This window comes from Hyla sarda, chromosome 4, assembly GCF_029499605.1.
Source record: "Hyla sarda isolate aHylSar1 chromosome 4, aHylSar1.hap1, whole genome shotgun sequence".
NCBI lineage: Eukaryota > Metazoa > Chordata > Amphibia > Anura > Hylidae > Hyla > Hyla sarda.
Genome location: NC_079192.1, coordinates 165,794,997 through 165,812,266, shown reverse-complemented (window position 1 = coordinate 165,812,266; position 17,270 = coordinate 165,794,997). Strand labels below are relative to the sequence as shown.

Here is a 17,270-nt window from a genome sequence, read left to right as displayed (position 1 = left end):
GATGCAAGTTATCACAAAATTTTACCACTATTTTAAAGTAGAATATGTCACGAAAAAACTATCTCGGAATCAGATTGATAACTAAAAGCATTCCAGAGTTATTAATGTTTAAAGTGACAGTGGTCAGATGTGCAAAAAATGCCCGGGTCCTGAGGTGTAAAATGGCTGGGTCCTTAAGGGGTTAAGCCACATAAACAGCTGTAAAACAGACCAAATAGTTTTTTAAAGTGTTTTTTCTCTCTTGCTCTTGGTCTGTTGTTTTCAGCCATTGAAGGGGTACACCAATGGAAAACTTATTTTTTAATTAACTGGTGCCAGAAAGTTAAACAGATTAGTAAATTACTTCTATTAAAAAATCTTCATCCTTGCAGTACTTATCAGCTGCTGAATACTACAGAGGAAAATCTTTTATTTTTGGAACACGGAGCTCTCTGCTGACATCATGAGCTCAGTGCTCTCTGCTGACATCTCTGTCCATTTTAAGAACTTTCCTGAGTAGGAGAAAATCCCCATAGCAAACATATGCTGCTCTGGACAGTTCCTAAAATGGACAGAGATATCAGCAGTAGTGTTGAGCGGCATAGGCCATATTCGAATTCGTGAATATTCGCGAATATATGGGCGAATATTCGTCATATATTCGCGAATATTCGCATATTCGTTATATTCTTGTTTTATTTTCGCATATGCGAATATTCACGTATGCGAAAATTTACATATGTGAATATTAGCGCATACAAAATGCGCATATGCGAAAATTAGTATATGCTAATTTTCGCATATGCGAAGTTTCGCACGACAGTCTCACACAGTAGTATTACAGCCTTCTTTACACCACACAAGCTGGAAGCAGAGAGGGGTGATCACTGTGATGTGTACTGTGAAGAAAATAAAAAAATAAAAACGAATATTCGTAATTACGAATATATAGCGCTATATTCGCGAATTCGCGAATATGCTATATTCGCGAATAATATTCGAATTGCGAATATTCGCGAGCAACACTAATCAGCAGAGAGCACTGTGGTCATGATGTCAGCAGAGAGCTCTGTATTCCAAAAAGAAAAGAATTTCCTCTGTAGTATTCAGCAGCTAATTAGTACTGGAAGGATTAAGATTTTGTAATAGAAATAATTTATAAATCTATTTAACGTTCTGGCACCAGTTGATTTAAAAAAAAAAAAAAAAAAAAAAAAAAAGGTTTTCCACCGGAGTACCCCTTTTAAGGCTCAAAAATGGTGTGTGTATGTTCCAGCTTAGTTTTTTAGAGCCTCATCTTGGGTCAGAATATTTAACAAAACCTGGAGTGGGTTCCCAATACATACAAAAAAAGGTGCAAACATTTCATTATAGTTTTCTCGTTGGTTTTGAAAAAAATGCCAAAATATGGCCCAAAAACCAGCCCATGGCTGGTTTCACACGGGTGTAATACGGCCGCCGTCACTTCGGGTCATGAGACCGAGATTTGCAGCCGTAAAATGTGGCAGTACTGTGCCTGTGTGAAAGCGGCCCAAATAAAAATAGCTTTTCTTTGGCTCATAGCTTTTGCTCTAAAAATACGGCCAATAAAAGCAGCGAAAATTGTCTGCTTACATAGCCCTCACAACAGTGCAGATGCTATAGAATTGCATTTAATTTAGCTTTTTTTTTTATTTGAAAAAAAAAAAGCCATTTTTAAAACATAAAATTAGGGCTCAAAAAAATAATTTAAAAACATTTTGCGAGTATATTTGGAAGATTTATCAAAGAAAAGAAAAATAGTGGCGCATTTGCCCATGGCAACCAGATTGTTTCTTTCATTTTCAGAGACCTTATAAAAATGAAAGTGAACTAATTGGTTGTTATGGGCAACTGCCCCCCCTCCCCTCCCCTCCCCCCCCTCTTCCACACAGGTTTTGATTCAAGCCACTGCAAATGACGGCATGGTGCAAATTAAACATGGATACATTTCTAAAGAGCCAATCACTGCAGGCTATTGACAACCTGGTAACTGAAGCGACGCTGCTACAGCCGTGAGCCACATTACACATAAGTGCAGACATTCAGGTTCAGACTCCGTCACGTGACGCGCTGCCTGCCCTGCACAAACCTATCCCCGCAGGCCGGAAACTGTGACTTGGCCTGAGAGTGAAGGACTTCGGGACTTGTAGTTTGTTTCGTCTTGAAGCCCGGAAGTTGTCAGGTGACGAGGGGACGGCGCACGGCACGCTGGGACTGGTAGCGTACTGATTGGTTCGGAATCTCGCTCGTAGCTTAGTGGTTTAGAATCTTAGTGCTTTAGTCTGAATGGACCGTGTCTTATGGCATTTAGTATTACTCAATGTGTTACGCTTGTTCTAGCTTTGGGCCGTTTATGCGGGGTTCTGTTATATATACCTGCATGTTCCTTTATTTCATACTGAGTGGGATACGTCATACACTGCAGTAGGTTGGAAGCTGTCACCAGGGTCACTTATCAGGGTTTCCCAATCTGTAGCTCCCTAGCTGTTGCAAAACTACAACTCCCATCATGCCCTGACAGCCTTCGGCTGTCAGGGCATGATGGGAGTTGTAGTTTTGCAACAGCTGGGAAGTTGCAGGTTTCCTGCACTGGAATGTGGGAGAGGGCCAGGGCTTGCCCTAATAGTAGTACCTTATAGAGACAGTTTAGGATGCGTTCACACTATGGGTGCTTTCCCCCCCCCCTTTTTTATTGCTTTGTTTTGATAGAGAAACAAAGATTGAGTAATTAAGAGTTCACCGATAATAAAAATTTACAATTCATTTTACCGATTGTCCACTGCAGAATTCTGAAGGCGGAATTGTTTTCAGCAGAAAATCCCCAAGCGGATTTGCTACATAAGGACTTAAGTCAGTGGGCAGCAGCATAATCTGCTTGTGGATTTTCTGCAGCGGATTACGTACGGGTGAATGTCCCCTTTAAGGGTCTATTCACACATACAGTATTCTGTGCAGAATTGATGCACAGGATTTCAAGCTGTGTTCAGTTTACATTGAAATCTGCAGCAGAAAATCCTGCGCATCAAATCTGCATAGAATACTGTACGTGTGAATAGAACCTTAAAGGGAATGTGTCATCAGAAAATCTTGCAGTTCCCATTCTGACCACTAGGCCAAAGGGTGCGTTCACATTGAGCAAATCTCGCTGAATCTCTGCTCGCGCAATTCAGCGAGCGGAGATTCAGAACTGTCCGTGCGTCCCTGCGCTGTCACCATTGGCGGCTATGCAGAGCTTGTGGACTTCCGCGCAAAGAATGAAAACGCTCCTCCTTTGCGCGGAACAATTTCAGCGGCGGAATTGTCCGCCGCTGAAATTGCTCAGTGAGAATGGGTCGTGCGGAAGATCCATTTACTCTGCGCATAATTCAGCTTATGGAATTCCGTGGGAATTACGCAGTGTGAACGTACCCAAAAACTAAGCAGAGAGTTGCTGTTCTGTACAGATCATTTCCTAGGAATTCCTTTCTTCTAGAGAGCAGACAAAGGGGGAGATTTATCAAAACCTGTCCAGAGGAAACGTTGCTCCTATAGCAACCAATCAGCTGGCTTCTTTCATTTTTAACAAGGCCTCTGCAAAATGAAAGAAGCGATCTGATTGGTTGCTATGGGCAACTGGGCAACTTTTCCTTTGCACAAGTTTTGATAAATCTCCCCCAAAGAGTACAATGAAAGGTGACACCAGTAGAGAGAGAGAATATTGGATCCACCACCATTCACAGCAGAGATCAGCCTACCCCTCCCTGTAGAATGACCTGTGAGAAGGTCACAGAGAATGCCCAGTAGCTTCTTCAATCTGAACTGGACAGGTCCTGTCTATGTCCATGATTCCTGCTGTAAAGTACACTGCTCAAAAAAATAAAGGGAACACTTAAACAACACAATGAAACTCCAAGTCAATGACACTTCTGTGAAATCACACTGTCCACTCAGGAAGCAACACTGATTGACAATCAATTTCACATGCTGTTGTGCAAATGGAACAGACAACAGGTGGAAATTATAGGCAATAAGCAAGACACCCCCAATAAAGGAGTGGTTCTGCAGGTGGGGACCACAGACCACTTCTCAGTCCCTATGCTTCCTGGCTGATGTTTTGGTCACTTTTGAATGCTGGCGGTGCTTTCGCTCTAGTGGTAGCATGAGATGGAGTCTACAACCCACACAAGTGTGTCGGGTAGTGCAGCTCATCCAGGATGGCACATGCATTCGAGCTGTGGCAAGAAGGTTTGCTGTGTCTGTCAGCATAGTGTCCAGAGCATGGAGGCGCTACCAGGAGACAGGCCAGTACATCAGGAGACGTGGAGGAGGATGTAGCAGGGCAACAACCCAGCAGCAGGACTGCTACCTCCACCTTTGTGCAATGAGGAGCACTACCAGGGCCCTGCAAAATTACCTCCAGCAGGCCACAAATGTGCATGTGTCCAATCAAACACTCAGAAACAGACTCCATGAGGGTGGTATGAGGGCTCGACGTCCACAGGTGGGGGTTGTGCTTACAGTTCAACACCGTGCAGGATGTTTGGCATTTGCCAGAGAACACCAAGATTGGCAAATTGGCCATTGGCACCCTGTGCTCTTCACAGATGAAAGCAGGTTCACACTGAGCACATGTGACAGACGTAACAGAGTCTAGAGACACCATGGAGAACGTTCTGCTGCCTGCAACATCCTCCAGCATGACTAGTTTGGCGGTGAGTCAGTAATGGTGGGGGGTGGCATTTCTTTGGGGGGCCGCACAGCCCTCCATGTGCTTGCCAGAAGTAGCCTGACTGCCATTAGGTAAGACCATATGCTGGTGCGGTTGGCCCTGGGTTCCTCCTAATGCAAGACAATGCTAGACCTCATGTGGCTGGAGCGTGTCAGCAATTCCTGCAGGAGGAAGGCATTGATGCTATGGACTGGCCTGCCCGTTCACCAGACCTGAATCCGATTGTGCACATCTGGAACATCATGTCTCGCTCTATCCACCAACGCCACGTGGGTTGTACCACAGATTGTCCAGGAGTTGGCGGATGCTTTAGTCCAGGTCTGGGAGGACATCCCTCGGGAGACCATCCGCCACCTCATCAGGAGCATGCCCAGGCGTTGTAGGGAGGTCATACGGGCACGTGAAGGCCACACACACTACTGAGCCTCATTTTGACTTGTTTTAAGGACATTACAACAAAGTTGGATCAGCCTGTAGTGTGGTTTTCCACTTTGATTTTGAGTATGACTCCATATCCAGACCTCCATGGGTTGATAAATTTGATTTATATTGATGATTTTTGAGTGATTTTGTTGTCAGCACATTCGAATGTACACAAGAGGAATGTATTTCATACGATTAGTTCATGTATTCAGATCTAGGATGTATTATCTTAGTGTTCCCTTTAGTCTTTTTGAGCAGTGTATATTTCTAAGGCTAGATTCACATGGACGAAGCTCTGGTCAGAAAAATTCCATCTGGAGATTCCAAATACGCTCAGTGCGTGCCAATTGAATAGACGGCAGTGTCTTTGGCAAGAATTTCACCAAAAGAATGCGCCAGCTTATCCTGTTAGTGACATAATTTCAGCAGCAGAATATCCGCCCCTGAAATTCCGTAGCATGCCGTGTGCAGTGGAATCCCATTGCTAGCAATGGGATTGTGCTGCAGCGGAACTTCCGACTGTAATTCCTAAACGGAATTCCAAATTGAAATTAAGTATTTTAAACCTAACCTAAATGTTCTTAAGGGGGTTGTTCGTCATTAGAAGGACAGAGTTTATTTATTTAAAAAATAAAAAACAGCATCACATCTGTCCTCAGGTTGTGTGTGGTATTGCAGTTCAGTTCCATAGAGGTGAAGGACAAAACAAGACAGACATGGAGCGCTCCCTGTGTGGAATCAGGGATATCGCCTAGGTGAGAAATTAATTGGAAGTTTGCTCACCTGGTGAGGCTGTACTCAAGAGGCCGAACACTCAGAAAAACAGCGGCTTCCCATGCCGACTCATCAGCGTGAAGACAATGGAGGTAGGCAGTAAGGCAGGAAATGGAAGCCGGTAATCTTGCTGTTGAAGAAGGATAAATCCAATGTATTTTCATAAATTTATTGAAACTGTGTACACGAAACGCGTTTTGAAACGCGTTGCATGTACACATAGTTTCAATAAATGTATGAAAATGCGTTGGATTTATCCTTCTTCGACAGCGCGATTACCAGCTGCCATTCCCTGCCTTACTGCCTTACCTCCATGGAGGTGAATGAAGCCAAGTTGTTATCTCACACACAATCTGAGGACAGGGTGATGCTGTTTTTGGAAGAATTTAGCCAGTCATTAGTCTGAGTCATGAGTCTGCTAAAAAAAAAAAAAGCGGATGTGTCTTGAACTGAGTCACTAGGTTTGAAGACCAGACATAGCCGCAAATAAATTATGTTTAGTTTAATAATGCCTTTTCTGACTGTATCCCAACCTGCAGCGTGTAGTCAGAACATTATTTGAATGCCTTCTGAAGCAGGCCATAAACACAGCAGATAAGAGGGAGCAGAAAAGGTCATGTCTGATCTGCTTCCCAGTATATATGTTGCTGCAACATCCTGCATCTATTGGTCATCACATGCAGGAGTGGTCTCACTCGCATACAATGATCACAACTGGCAGCCGCCCCCTGTTGTCTCAGAAGATATACTTATATATCTACCCAGCCACAGACAGCGGAGTCCATTCTTTCACTGCTCCGCTGTCTGTGAAATGTCTGCACAGAATTTTTTTGTACAGACATTCCACCGTGTGAACATAGCCTCAGACTGCATGATCTAGTGAGAGCGCGGCCAGCGCTGAATACGTACCATTGGACATTAAATATTTTCACACACTTTTACAGTAACCGCACCGAACACAGCCTGTATCATTTTACTGTCTCTGCCCTGATGGATTGTCTAAAGCATGCAGGGCTTTAACTAACAATATTTGTAAAATCGATTAGTTGGCCGATCGATTATTGGTTTGATTAATCAGATAATGAAAAAAAAAGCAGGATTAGGGGACCAGGGCAGAGTTACAAGGGGAATAAAAGAAAGGGAACAGCACCTAAAAGGTTAACAGAGGGTAAGAATGAAGGGACAGGAACTGAAGGGTTAACAGGAGAAAAGAGAGGGACAGCACCTGAAGGGTTAACCTATGAGCCTCACTGCAGGAAAAGGAGCAGTTCACAGACCTTAGTGATGGCTCTCCTCCCTGCACCAGGAAGATTTGTCACTGCATGGAGGGTGGAGAACAGAGCTTCTGGCCAGACAGGGGGGCTCCAGCGATGTCAGGACTGTAGGCTTCTTGTCACCGGAGGCGCCGAGGTCAGGGAGGTGGCGCCGGCTTCTGGACTGCACTCTAGGCGGTCTCGGTGCTGGAGGTAGGCCGCAGATTTTGTAGGTCACAGCATCATCATATAGGCACCCAGAGGCACTTTAGGGTAAGGGGAGACCGAGGGGTACATTTAGGGTCAGACTGAGGGGCTAAAAGTAGAAACAATAGTAGGAACACTTTGTTAGAAGGCCACTCCCCCTGAAGACCGAGGCCACACCCCCAACAACCTATGAATTGATAATGGAAATCATCAACTACGATTTCCATTATGGGTTTTTATTGATATCAATTAATTGTTGCAGCCCTAAAAGCATACACTAACTTATTTTATTTTGCAGATTGACCAGAGGTCCTCTTTAAAAGGCTACTCCACCGCAAACATCTTATCCCCTATCTAAAGGATAGAGGATAAGATGTTAGATCACGGGGGTCCCGCCGCTGGGGACCCATGTGATCTCCGGTGCGGCACCCCATCATTCGACGCACAGAGCAAACTCCGCTCCGTGCCTGAACGCTGAAGCTGCAAGCTTCGGCATTCCTGGTGCCGCTGCTGCCGGCATGGAAATCGTGGGGGTAGGGGATAAGATGTTTGCAGCGGAGTACCCCTTTAAAGTCCTATGAAATCATTTGTATGGACCAGTATCCTGTCAGATACTGCGTTATCTGCCAAATTACTGCGTTATAGGGAAAAAAAACAACAGAGAAGCAAATGATCAGCCAAATGCAGCAGACCATGGCATACACTGTTTTTTTTTATTTCTGTTTTATCGACTACTGCAGGAAAAAAATTGAGCATGGCCAATCCTATTTTTGGCAGTCGCATATAATTTCCAGACAATGGTTGCCCAAAAATGAGCCATTCCAGCTGACCATTATCTTATGTGTATGACCAGCTTCAGGGAAAAGTTCTCTCTAAATACTCTGTTATAACCGTTGTCACATGTATTATGGTGCAGTTATTCATTGCATCTTATTATGACTTTGGATGATGTAGTGCACTTATTCATAAGCAAATAGTGAATGTAATTATTATTGTTCAGAGACATCTTGTCATTGGTTTAAAATGTTTTGCAGGTCTTAAGCAATGGATGATTCTGGTGCAGAATCTCCGGACTCTGTGACTTCATCCTCACCCTGCACCATTCATGTACTTGTTGCTGTCACAGGCAGTGTAGCGGCTCTGAAGCTGCCCCTTCTAGTGTCTGGCCTTCTAGAGATACCTGGGGTAGGTACAACATATATTATTAAAGGGGTACTCCGGTGCTTAGACATCTTATCCCCTATGCAAAGGATAGGAGATAAGATGCCTGATCGCGGGAGTCCCGCCGCTGGGGACCCCCGTGATCTTGCACGCGGCACCCCATATGTAATCAGTCCCCGGAGCGTGTTCGCTCCGGGACTGATTACCGGCGACTACAGGGCGGGCGGCATGTGGCGTCACGCCCCTGCCCCCGTGTGATGTCACGCTCCGCCCCTCAATGCAAGCCTACGGGAGGGGATAAGATGTCTAGGCACCGGAGTACCCCTTTAATGTGTTCTTGTTGAATGTACACTGACGTTGAGCTCAAACGGTTATTTTATAAAGAACTGCCTCCACAAACATTATACCTTTTATTGTTTGCTTATTGAAAAAAAACATTACACCAAACAGGTGAAACTCGATAAATTAGAATATCATGCAAAAGTTCATTTATTTCCGTAATGTAACTTGTCTGCGGAAGGAGACATGAAGTGCTCCAAAATGTCCTGGTAGACGGATGCATTGACCCTGGACTTACAGAGATACTCCGGTGGAAAACATATATTTTTTTTTTTTAAATCAACTGGTGCCAGAAAGTTAAACAGATTTGTAAATTACTTCTATTAAAAAATCTTTAACCTTCCAGTACTTTTTAGCAGCTGTATGCTACAGAGGAAATTCTTATCTTTTTGAATTTCTTTTTTGTCTGGTCCACAGTGCTCTCTACTGACACCTCTGTCCGTGTCAGGAACTGTCCAGAGCAGCAAAGGTTGGCAATGGGGATTTTCTCCTGCTCTGGACAGTTCCTGATACGGACAGAGGTGTCAGTAGAGAGCACTGTGGACAAGACAAAAAAGAAATAAAAAAAATAAGAATTTCCTCTGTAGCATACAGCTGCTAAAAAGTACTGGAAGGGTAAATATTTTTTTAATAGAAGTCATTTACAAATCTGTTTAACTTTCTGACACCAGTTGATTTAAAAAAAATAAATAAATAAATAAAAATGTTTTCCACCGGAGTACCCTTTAATGAAGCACAGTGGACCAACACCAGCAGATGACATGGCTCCCCAAATCAAAAATATATGTTAAGTTGTATTACTGAAAGAAATCTACTTTTGCACGATATTCTAATTTTTCGAGTTTCACCTGTATATAAATCACTGTATTTTGTTAGCTGTAGAGAAATAAATAATTTTCATATGCTATCCACAGTATAGGTGATTTATTTATGACTGATCATGAGAATGAGTGTCCTGCGTAACCATCTGCATTTACACACTGTACCATTCACTATCTAGAGCAGGGTTTCCCAACCAGTGTGCCTCCAGCTGTTGCAAAACTACAACTCCCAGCATGCCTGGACAGCCGTTGGCTGTCCAGGCATGCTGGGTGTTGTAGTTTTGCAACAGCTGGAGGCACACTGGATAGGAAACAGATCTAGAGACTGACGGAGTCAACTAAGTGTCGTATTTAGCTATCTACATTAGTCCCACATAAGAGAAGAGAGCAGTAGTGTGTGTGTGTGTGTGTGTGTGTGTGTGTGTGTGTGTGTGTGTGTGTGTGTGACTGCCTTTCCATTTTGATGGGTGGCTTGGTGCTCCACTTTAAGATGATTGGGGGTCTGAGTGGTTGACCCCCAGCAATCATACATTTAGCACCTATCCTTTCATATTTGTAGTACTTAAAGGGGTACTCCGCCCCTAGACATCTTATCCCCTATACAAAGGATAGGGGATAAGATGTCAGATCTCCGGGGTCCCGCTTCAGGGGATCTCCGCTGCGGCACCCCGCTATCAATACTTCACAGAGCACGCTCGCCCTGTACGTAATGACCGGCGATACAGGGGCCGGAGCATCGTGACGTCACGGCTCCGCCCCCTTGTGACATCACAGCCCACCCCCTTAATGCAAGTCTATATGATGGGGCATACTGGCCATCACGCCCCTTCCCATAGACTTGTATTGAGGGGGCGGGCCGAGACGTCACGAGGGGGAGGAGCCGTGACATAACGATACTCCAGCCCCTGTATTACCCGTCAGTATGCACAGAGCGAGTTTGCTCTGTGCAGTAATGACAGCGGGGTGCCGCTGCAGGGATCCCGAGGGTCCCCAGCAGCGGGATCCCGGCGATCTGCCTTTGGATAGGGGATAAGATGCTAGGGACGGAGTACCCCTTTAATGGAATGGCTTATCAAGGAAAAAATCCTTTCGCTGAAGCAGCTCAACAAATAGGTCAAACTGACTATAAGCATCAGACCAGACAAGATTAGGCAACATGGTCCAGTATGGCGCGTGGATTTCTAGGCAGGTGTTGTTTTTCTTAGTCCCTGCTGTTGAGAAGTAACCCTGGGGAAGTGTTCTCACTTTCTGCTTGGATTTCTTTTTATTATAAGTAAACATATGTACACACTATTTAAATCTTCCATTAATGCATATTATTCACTTTTTTTTTTGTTTCGTTATATTTTGCACATATATACATTGATAAGTTTGTATGTACTGCTGTTGCAAACTTTCACTTGACATTTAAAGGGAAACACACGGGGGTTCTGAAGATACCCATTGTATTAGACTTCAATGGAGGGTAATTCAAGATATTTTTTATATTAATTTATATTAAATCCTGACTAGACCAATTACTTGCATAAAGAATTAACCGCAAACCTGCACAAAAATCCACTCAGATTTCATACAGGATTTGCTGTGAATTTTACCTTCCCCAATAAGTTAATGGACTATTCCTATATCAGACATTGTTGGCATATCTGTCATACACAATGCATTTAGAAAGTTTTCAGACCCTTTCGCTTTCTTCACATTTTTCTATGTTGCAGCCTTGTGCTAAAATAAAACAATACAACTTTCCCCCATCATTGTTCAGTCAATACCTCCAAAATGAAAACAGAAAAGTCTTTTTTTATTTTTTATTATTAAAAAGTAAAAAATAAAATTTAGCTTCAACATATGTATTTAGACCCTTTGCTATGACACTTGAAATTTAGTTCTGGAGGTCTCCCATTTCTCTTAACCACTTAAGGACCAAGCCCATTTTCACCTTAATGACCAGAGCGTTTTTTTGCACATCTGACCACTGTCACTCTAACCCCTTGGGGACCGAGCCCATTTTGACCTTAAAGGAGTAGTCCAGTAGTGAACAAGTGGTGAACAACTTATCCCCTATCCTATAAGTTGCAGATCGTGGGGGGGGGGGGGTCCGACCGCTGGGGCCCCCGCGATCTCCTGTTCGGGGCCCCGACAGCCTGCGCGAAGGGGGCGTGTCGACCCCCGCACAAAGCGGCGGCCGACACGCCCCCTCAATACAACTCTATGGCAGAGCCGGAGTGCTGCCTTCGGCAATCTCAGGCTCTGCCATAGCGATGTATTGAGGGGGCGTGTCAGCCGCCGCTTCGTGCGGGGGTCGACACCCGCTATCTGGCCGGAGAGCCTGGCCCCCGTACAGAGATATCGCAGGGGGCCCCAGCGGTTGGACCCCCTGCGATCTCAAACTTATCCCCTATCCTTAGGATAGGGGATAAGTTTTTCACCACTGGACTACCCCTTTAAGGACCAGAACATTTTTTGCAATTCTGACCACTGTCACTTTAAGCATTAATAACTCTGGAATGCTTGTACTTATGAATTTGATTCCGAGATTGTTTTTTCATGACATATTCTACTTTAACATAGTGGTATATTTTCGCTGATACTTGCATCATTGCTTGGTGTAAAATTCTAAAATTTCATGAAAAATTTGAAAGTTTTGCATTTTTCTAACTTTAAAGCTCTCTGCTTGTAAGGAAAATAGACATACCAAATAAATTACATATTGATTCACATATTCAATATGTCTACTGTATGATTGCATCATAAAGTTGATATATTTTTACTTTTGGAAGACATCAGAGGGCTTTAAAGTTCAGCAGCAAATTTCCTATTTTTCACAAAAATGTCAAAATTGAAATTTTCAGGGACCAGTTCAGTTTTGAAGTGGATTTGAGGAGCTTTCATGTTAGAAATACCCCATAAATTACCCCATTATAGAAACTGTACCCCTCGAAGTCTACAAAATGACATTCAGAAAGTTTAACCCTTTAGGTGTTTCACAGGAATAGCAGCAAAGTGAAGGAGAAAATTCAAAATCTCAATTTTTTTTTTTTGTAGACCCAGTTTTTGGATTTTTACTAGAGGTAAAAGAAGAAAACAAAAAACAAAATGTGTAACCCAATTTCTCTCGAATAAGGAAATATACCTCATGTGAACATAAAGTGCTCTGTGGGTGCACTAGAGAGCTCAGAAGGGAAGGAGCGACAATGGGATTTTGGAGAGTGAATTTTCCTGAAATGGTTTTTGGGGGGCATGTCGCATTTAGGAAGCCCCTATGGTGCCATAACGGAAAAACAACCCCACACACCCCTCATGGCACGTAACAAGGTGTACAGTGAGCCTTAACACCCCACAGGTGTTTGACGACTTTTTTTTTCACTAAAATGCTGGTGTTACCCCAAGTTTTTCATTTTCACTAGGGGTAATAGGAGAAAAAGCCTCCCAAAATTATTAACCCCATTTCTTCTGAGTATGGAAATACCTCATATGTGGATATAAAGTGCTCTGCGGGGAACTACAATGCTCAGAAGAGAAGGAGCACCATTGGGCTTTTGGAGAGAGAATTTGTTTGGAATGGAAGTCAGGGGCCATGTGCGTTTACAAAGCCCCCATGCTAGCAGAACAATGGACCCCCCCCCCCCACATGTGACCCAATTTTGGAAACTACACCCCTCACGGTATGTAAAAAGGGGTGCAGTGAGCATTTACACCCCACTGGCATGTGATAGACCTTTGGAACAGTGGGCTGTGCAAATGAAAAATTTAATTTTTCATTTTCATGGATCCCTGTTCAAAAAATCTGTCACACACCAGTGGGGTGTAAATGCTCACTGCACCCCTTATTACATTACATGAGGGGTGTAGTTTCCAAAATGGGGTCACACATAGGGGGTCACCATGGGGGCTTTGTAAATGCACATGGCCTTCAATTCCAGCCAAATTCTCTCTCCAAAATCCCAATGGCGCTCATTCTCTTCTGAGCCCTGTATTGCGCCAGCAGAGCACTTTACATCCACATATGGGGTATTTACATACTCAAAAGAAATGGGGTTACAAATTTTGGGGGGCTTTTTTCCTATTACCCCTTGTGAAAATGAAATGTTTTGGATAACACCAGCATTTTAGTGAAAAAATACAAACTTTTAGTTTTCACATCCAACTTTAATAAAAATTCTTCGAACAACTGTGGGGTGTTAAGGCTCACTATACCCCTTGTTACGTTCCGTGAGGGGTGTAGTTTCCAAAATGTTTTTTTTTGGCGTTTATATAAGAACCGCTGTAACGTTCAGCCACCACTATGCAAATCACCTCAAATGTACATGGCACTCTCACTCCTGAGCCTTGTTGTGCACCCTCAGAGCATTTTATGTCCACATATGGGGTATTTCTGTGCTCAGGGGAAATTGCGTTACAAATTTTGGGGTTCTTTTTTTTCCCTTTACCTCTTGTGAAAATGAAAAGTATGGGGCAACACCAGCATGTTAGTGTAAAAAAAAAATATTTTTTTTACAATAACATACTGGAGTAGACCCCAACTATACCTTTTCATAAGGGGTAAAAGGGGAAAAAGCCCCCCAAAATATGTTAGGCAATTTCTCTTGAGTACGGAAATGTGGCACTCAACTGTTACCTTGAAATAAGACAGGGCTCCGAAGTGAGAGAGCACCTTGCGCGTTTGAGGCCTAAATTAGGGATTTGCATAGGGACGGACCCAGATGCAAGAATTGCACTTGCCTCCGATACCAAAATTACCCTACTGCAGTGTTTCCCAAACAGGGTTCTTCCAGCTGTTGCAAAACTCCCAGCATGCCTGGACAGTGAATGGCTGTCCAGCAATCCTGGGAGTTATTTTGCAACAGCTGGAGGCTCCGTTTTGGAAACCGTGCCGTACAAGATGTTTTTCATTTTTATTGGGGGGGGGGGCGTGTAACTATGTAGGGGTATGTGTATATGTAGTGTTTTACTTTTTTATTTTATGTAGTGTATTGTTTTTAGGGTACATTCACACGGGCGGGGGTTCACAGCGGGGGCTCCTGCTCTTGCTCTCCGGAATAGGGGTGGAGTAGGTGCCATTAGGGACACCTCCACAGCAGGAGTCCTGATTCGAATCAGGACAATCCTACTGCTAAAGGGTGATAGGTGCTGTCAGACGGCACCTTTTCTCCCCCCCCCTTTTTTTTTTCCAGGTCACCGGGGACCCAATTGACCCGGAATCACTGCAAATCGCTGATCTGAAATTACATGGGGGAGGGTGGGGTCTCAGGACCCCCCAGGGGTATGCACGGGGTGCATGCTGAATGATTTCAGCAGGCATCCCGGTACGGTCCCCTCTTGGCGAGTGGCGGGACCAGAATTACCACGGGCGTACAGGTACGCCCTGTGTTCTTAAGTACCAGGACGTCAGGGCAAAACAAGATTCTCTGGTCTGATGAAACCAAGAATGAAAATATTAAGCATCATGTCTGAAGGAAACCAGGCCCCTCTCATCACCTGCCTATTACCATCCTTACAGTAAAGCATGGTGGTAGAAGCATCATGCTGTGGGAGTGTTATATAGCTGCTGAGGCAGGGAGACTAGTCAGGGTTTACATAAAGCTGAATGGAGCAAAGCAGAGAGATATTCTTAAACTTGGTCCGGAGTGCTCAAACTGGGCTGAGGCTGAAGGTTCATCTTCCAACAAGACAAAGACCCTAAACACACAGCCAAGACCACACTAAGCCAAGCGGCTTAGGGACAACTCTGTGAATGTCCTTAAGTGGCCTAGCCTTGAACCCAATCGAACAATGAAAAGAGCTGAAAATGGCTTCCACTAAAGGCTCCATGTATCCTGATGACACTTAAAGGGGTATTCCAGGATTTTTAATTTATTTGACTATGCTACAGGGGCTGTAAAGTTAGTGTAGTTCATAATATAGTGTCTGTACCGGTGTGTGTGATTGTTTTCTCACAATTCTTCTGTGATTTTCACCCCAATAATTATTTTTAACAGCATACAAAATGACTGTTGTCTCAGATTTTTCCCAGGTTGCAATGCGGCCGAGACCTGACTCACTAGTCAGCTGATGACAGGGAGGCTGTCTGCTTCATTGGGTGGAGGGATCGCTTGGTGGGAGAGATCAATCTGCAACTAATGCAACAGCTGTGGGCACCCTGATTGAAAGCACAGGTCTTTTGAATGGATGCAGTTCATTTATGTTTCAATGGGTGGGGTGGCTGATGTGTGGGAGGGAGGAAAATGGAATTCTGGGATTTGTAGTTAAAGAAGAAAACTCAAAAGGGAAATACCAGTTCACAAAAATCTAGCAACAGTGTTATGGTAATCTCACAACATAGCCATTTAGCCCCAAGACAAGCACAGATCCTTCCTAAGCATGTCCATTACTGTCTGACAGATACATACTAAAATCACCTTATGGTGGAGAACCCCTTTAAGAAGCAGAAGGCCGCAACATAACAAAACTTGAAAAAGTGAAAGGGTCTGAAGACTTCCTGAGTGTATAAATATTGTAACCTGCGTCTCTGCCAGTAGTTAATGCTGCTCTCAGGTCAGCATAAACCTAGTGTCTTTACCACTGATTTATGTTTGGTTGGAAGAGACCTAAAGGTGTTTTCCAGTTATATAAAAAAAAAAAAACTGTGTTCACTATATAAATAAATAAGTTTTGCAACTATAATATACTTGGGGGAAATTTATCAAGCTGTTATAGTAAAACTGTCTTTGTTGCCCATAGCAACAAGTTTTGATTTTTTTTTCTGTTGTATTGTTACATAAGTGATGCTGCATGTAATTCTCTCTTTCTACAGGTTGAAGTACAGGTGGTGACCACTGACAGGGCAAAACATTTCTACAACATACAGGACATACCTGTACCCATTTATAGTGATGATGATGAATGGAAGGTGAGGTGCATTGGACACTAATGAATTATGTTAATTCAGCTGCTAATATAAAAGCACTTTGCATGCTGCAGTCATGGCCGCTAGTGCCACGTGTAAAACCATAATAGCAGGCAGCACTTGGACTTGTTACTTTACTTTATGCAAAGAATTATTAAACAATTGCTAGTATCTAGTCGAAGCCACTAGCACTTGCGATTACCGATAATTGTGGGCTGAACCTGGACTTGCTACCTGCAGTTAAGGATGACATGCAGGATCCATGGCATGTGTGAGTGCACCCTAAGTAAAACGATTTACAGTCGTGGCCAAAGGTTTTTTACGTGAAATACGCTGGGGATCTGCCGATGACTGACCCTTATTGTGTGCCTCTTGCTCTTCCTGCTCATAGCAGCAATCTACCTCTGGACAAGCAGACTACAGGGATCTGTGAGTCGCCACGCACACACATGTCTAAGTACACTGTGGATGCACACGAGGCGACTAGCAGTTCCCTGTGTGCTTGCTCATAGCAATGGCAGATTGCTGCAATGAGCAGGCACAGCAGGAGGAACACAATAGGGGTCGGTTATCGGCGGATCTGCAACTTTAAATACAATGCGGATGCGTTACGTGTGACCTTACCCTAAAAGTTCAAAAAAAATTTTTTTGAGAAAACTTTGTAAAAAAATGAAAACAGAAATCAGTCTCACTGCACTAAC

The 17,270-nt window shown here is 43.8% G+C and overlaps 1 protein-coding gene across 5 annotated transcripts in view; it reads left to right on the top strand.

Annotated features, from left to right (window-relative positions):
* Nucleotides 1-2,031: 2,031 nt before the first annotated feature.
* PPCDC (phosphopantothenoylcysteine decarboxylase) overlaps nucleotides 2,032-17,270 on the top strand; it is a 55,047-nt gene continuing 39,808 nt past the window's right edge. Inside the window, exons 1-3 of one of the 5 annotated variants that reach the window (XM_056572610.1) lie at nucleotides 2,032-2,182; nucleotides 8,400-8,550; nucleotides 16,477-16,572. In XM_056572610.1, the coding sequence (XP_056428585.1) occupies nucleotides 8,410-8,550; nucleotides 16,477-16,572 (237 nt within the window). In that variant the 5' untranslated portion in view covers nucleotides 2,032-2,182; nucleotides 8,400-8,409. Of the gene's footprint in view, nucleotides 2,260-5,800; nucleotides 5,887-8,399; nucleotides 8,551-16,476; nucleotides 16,573-17,270 lie in introns of those variants that run through there. The other 4 variants (XM_056572609.1, XM_056572608.1, XM_056572607.1 and 1 more) reach the window with 4 other exon arrangements.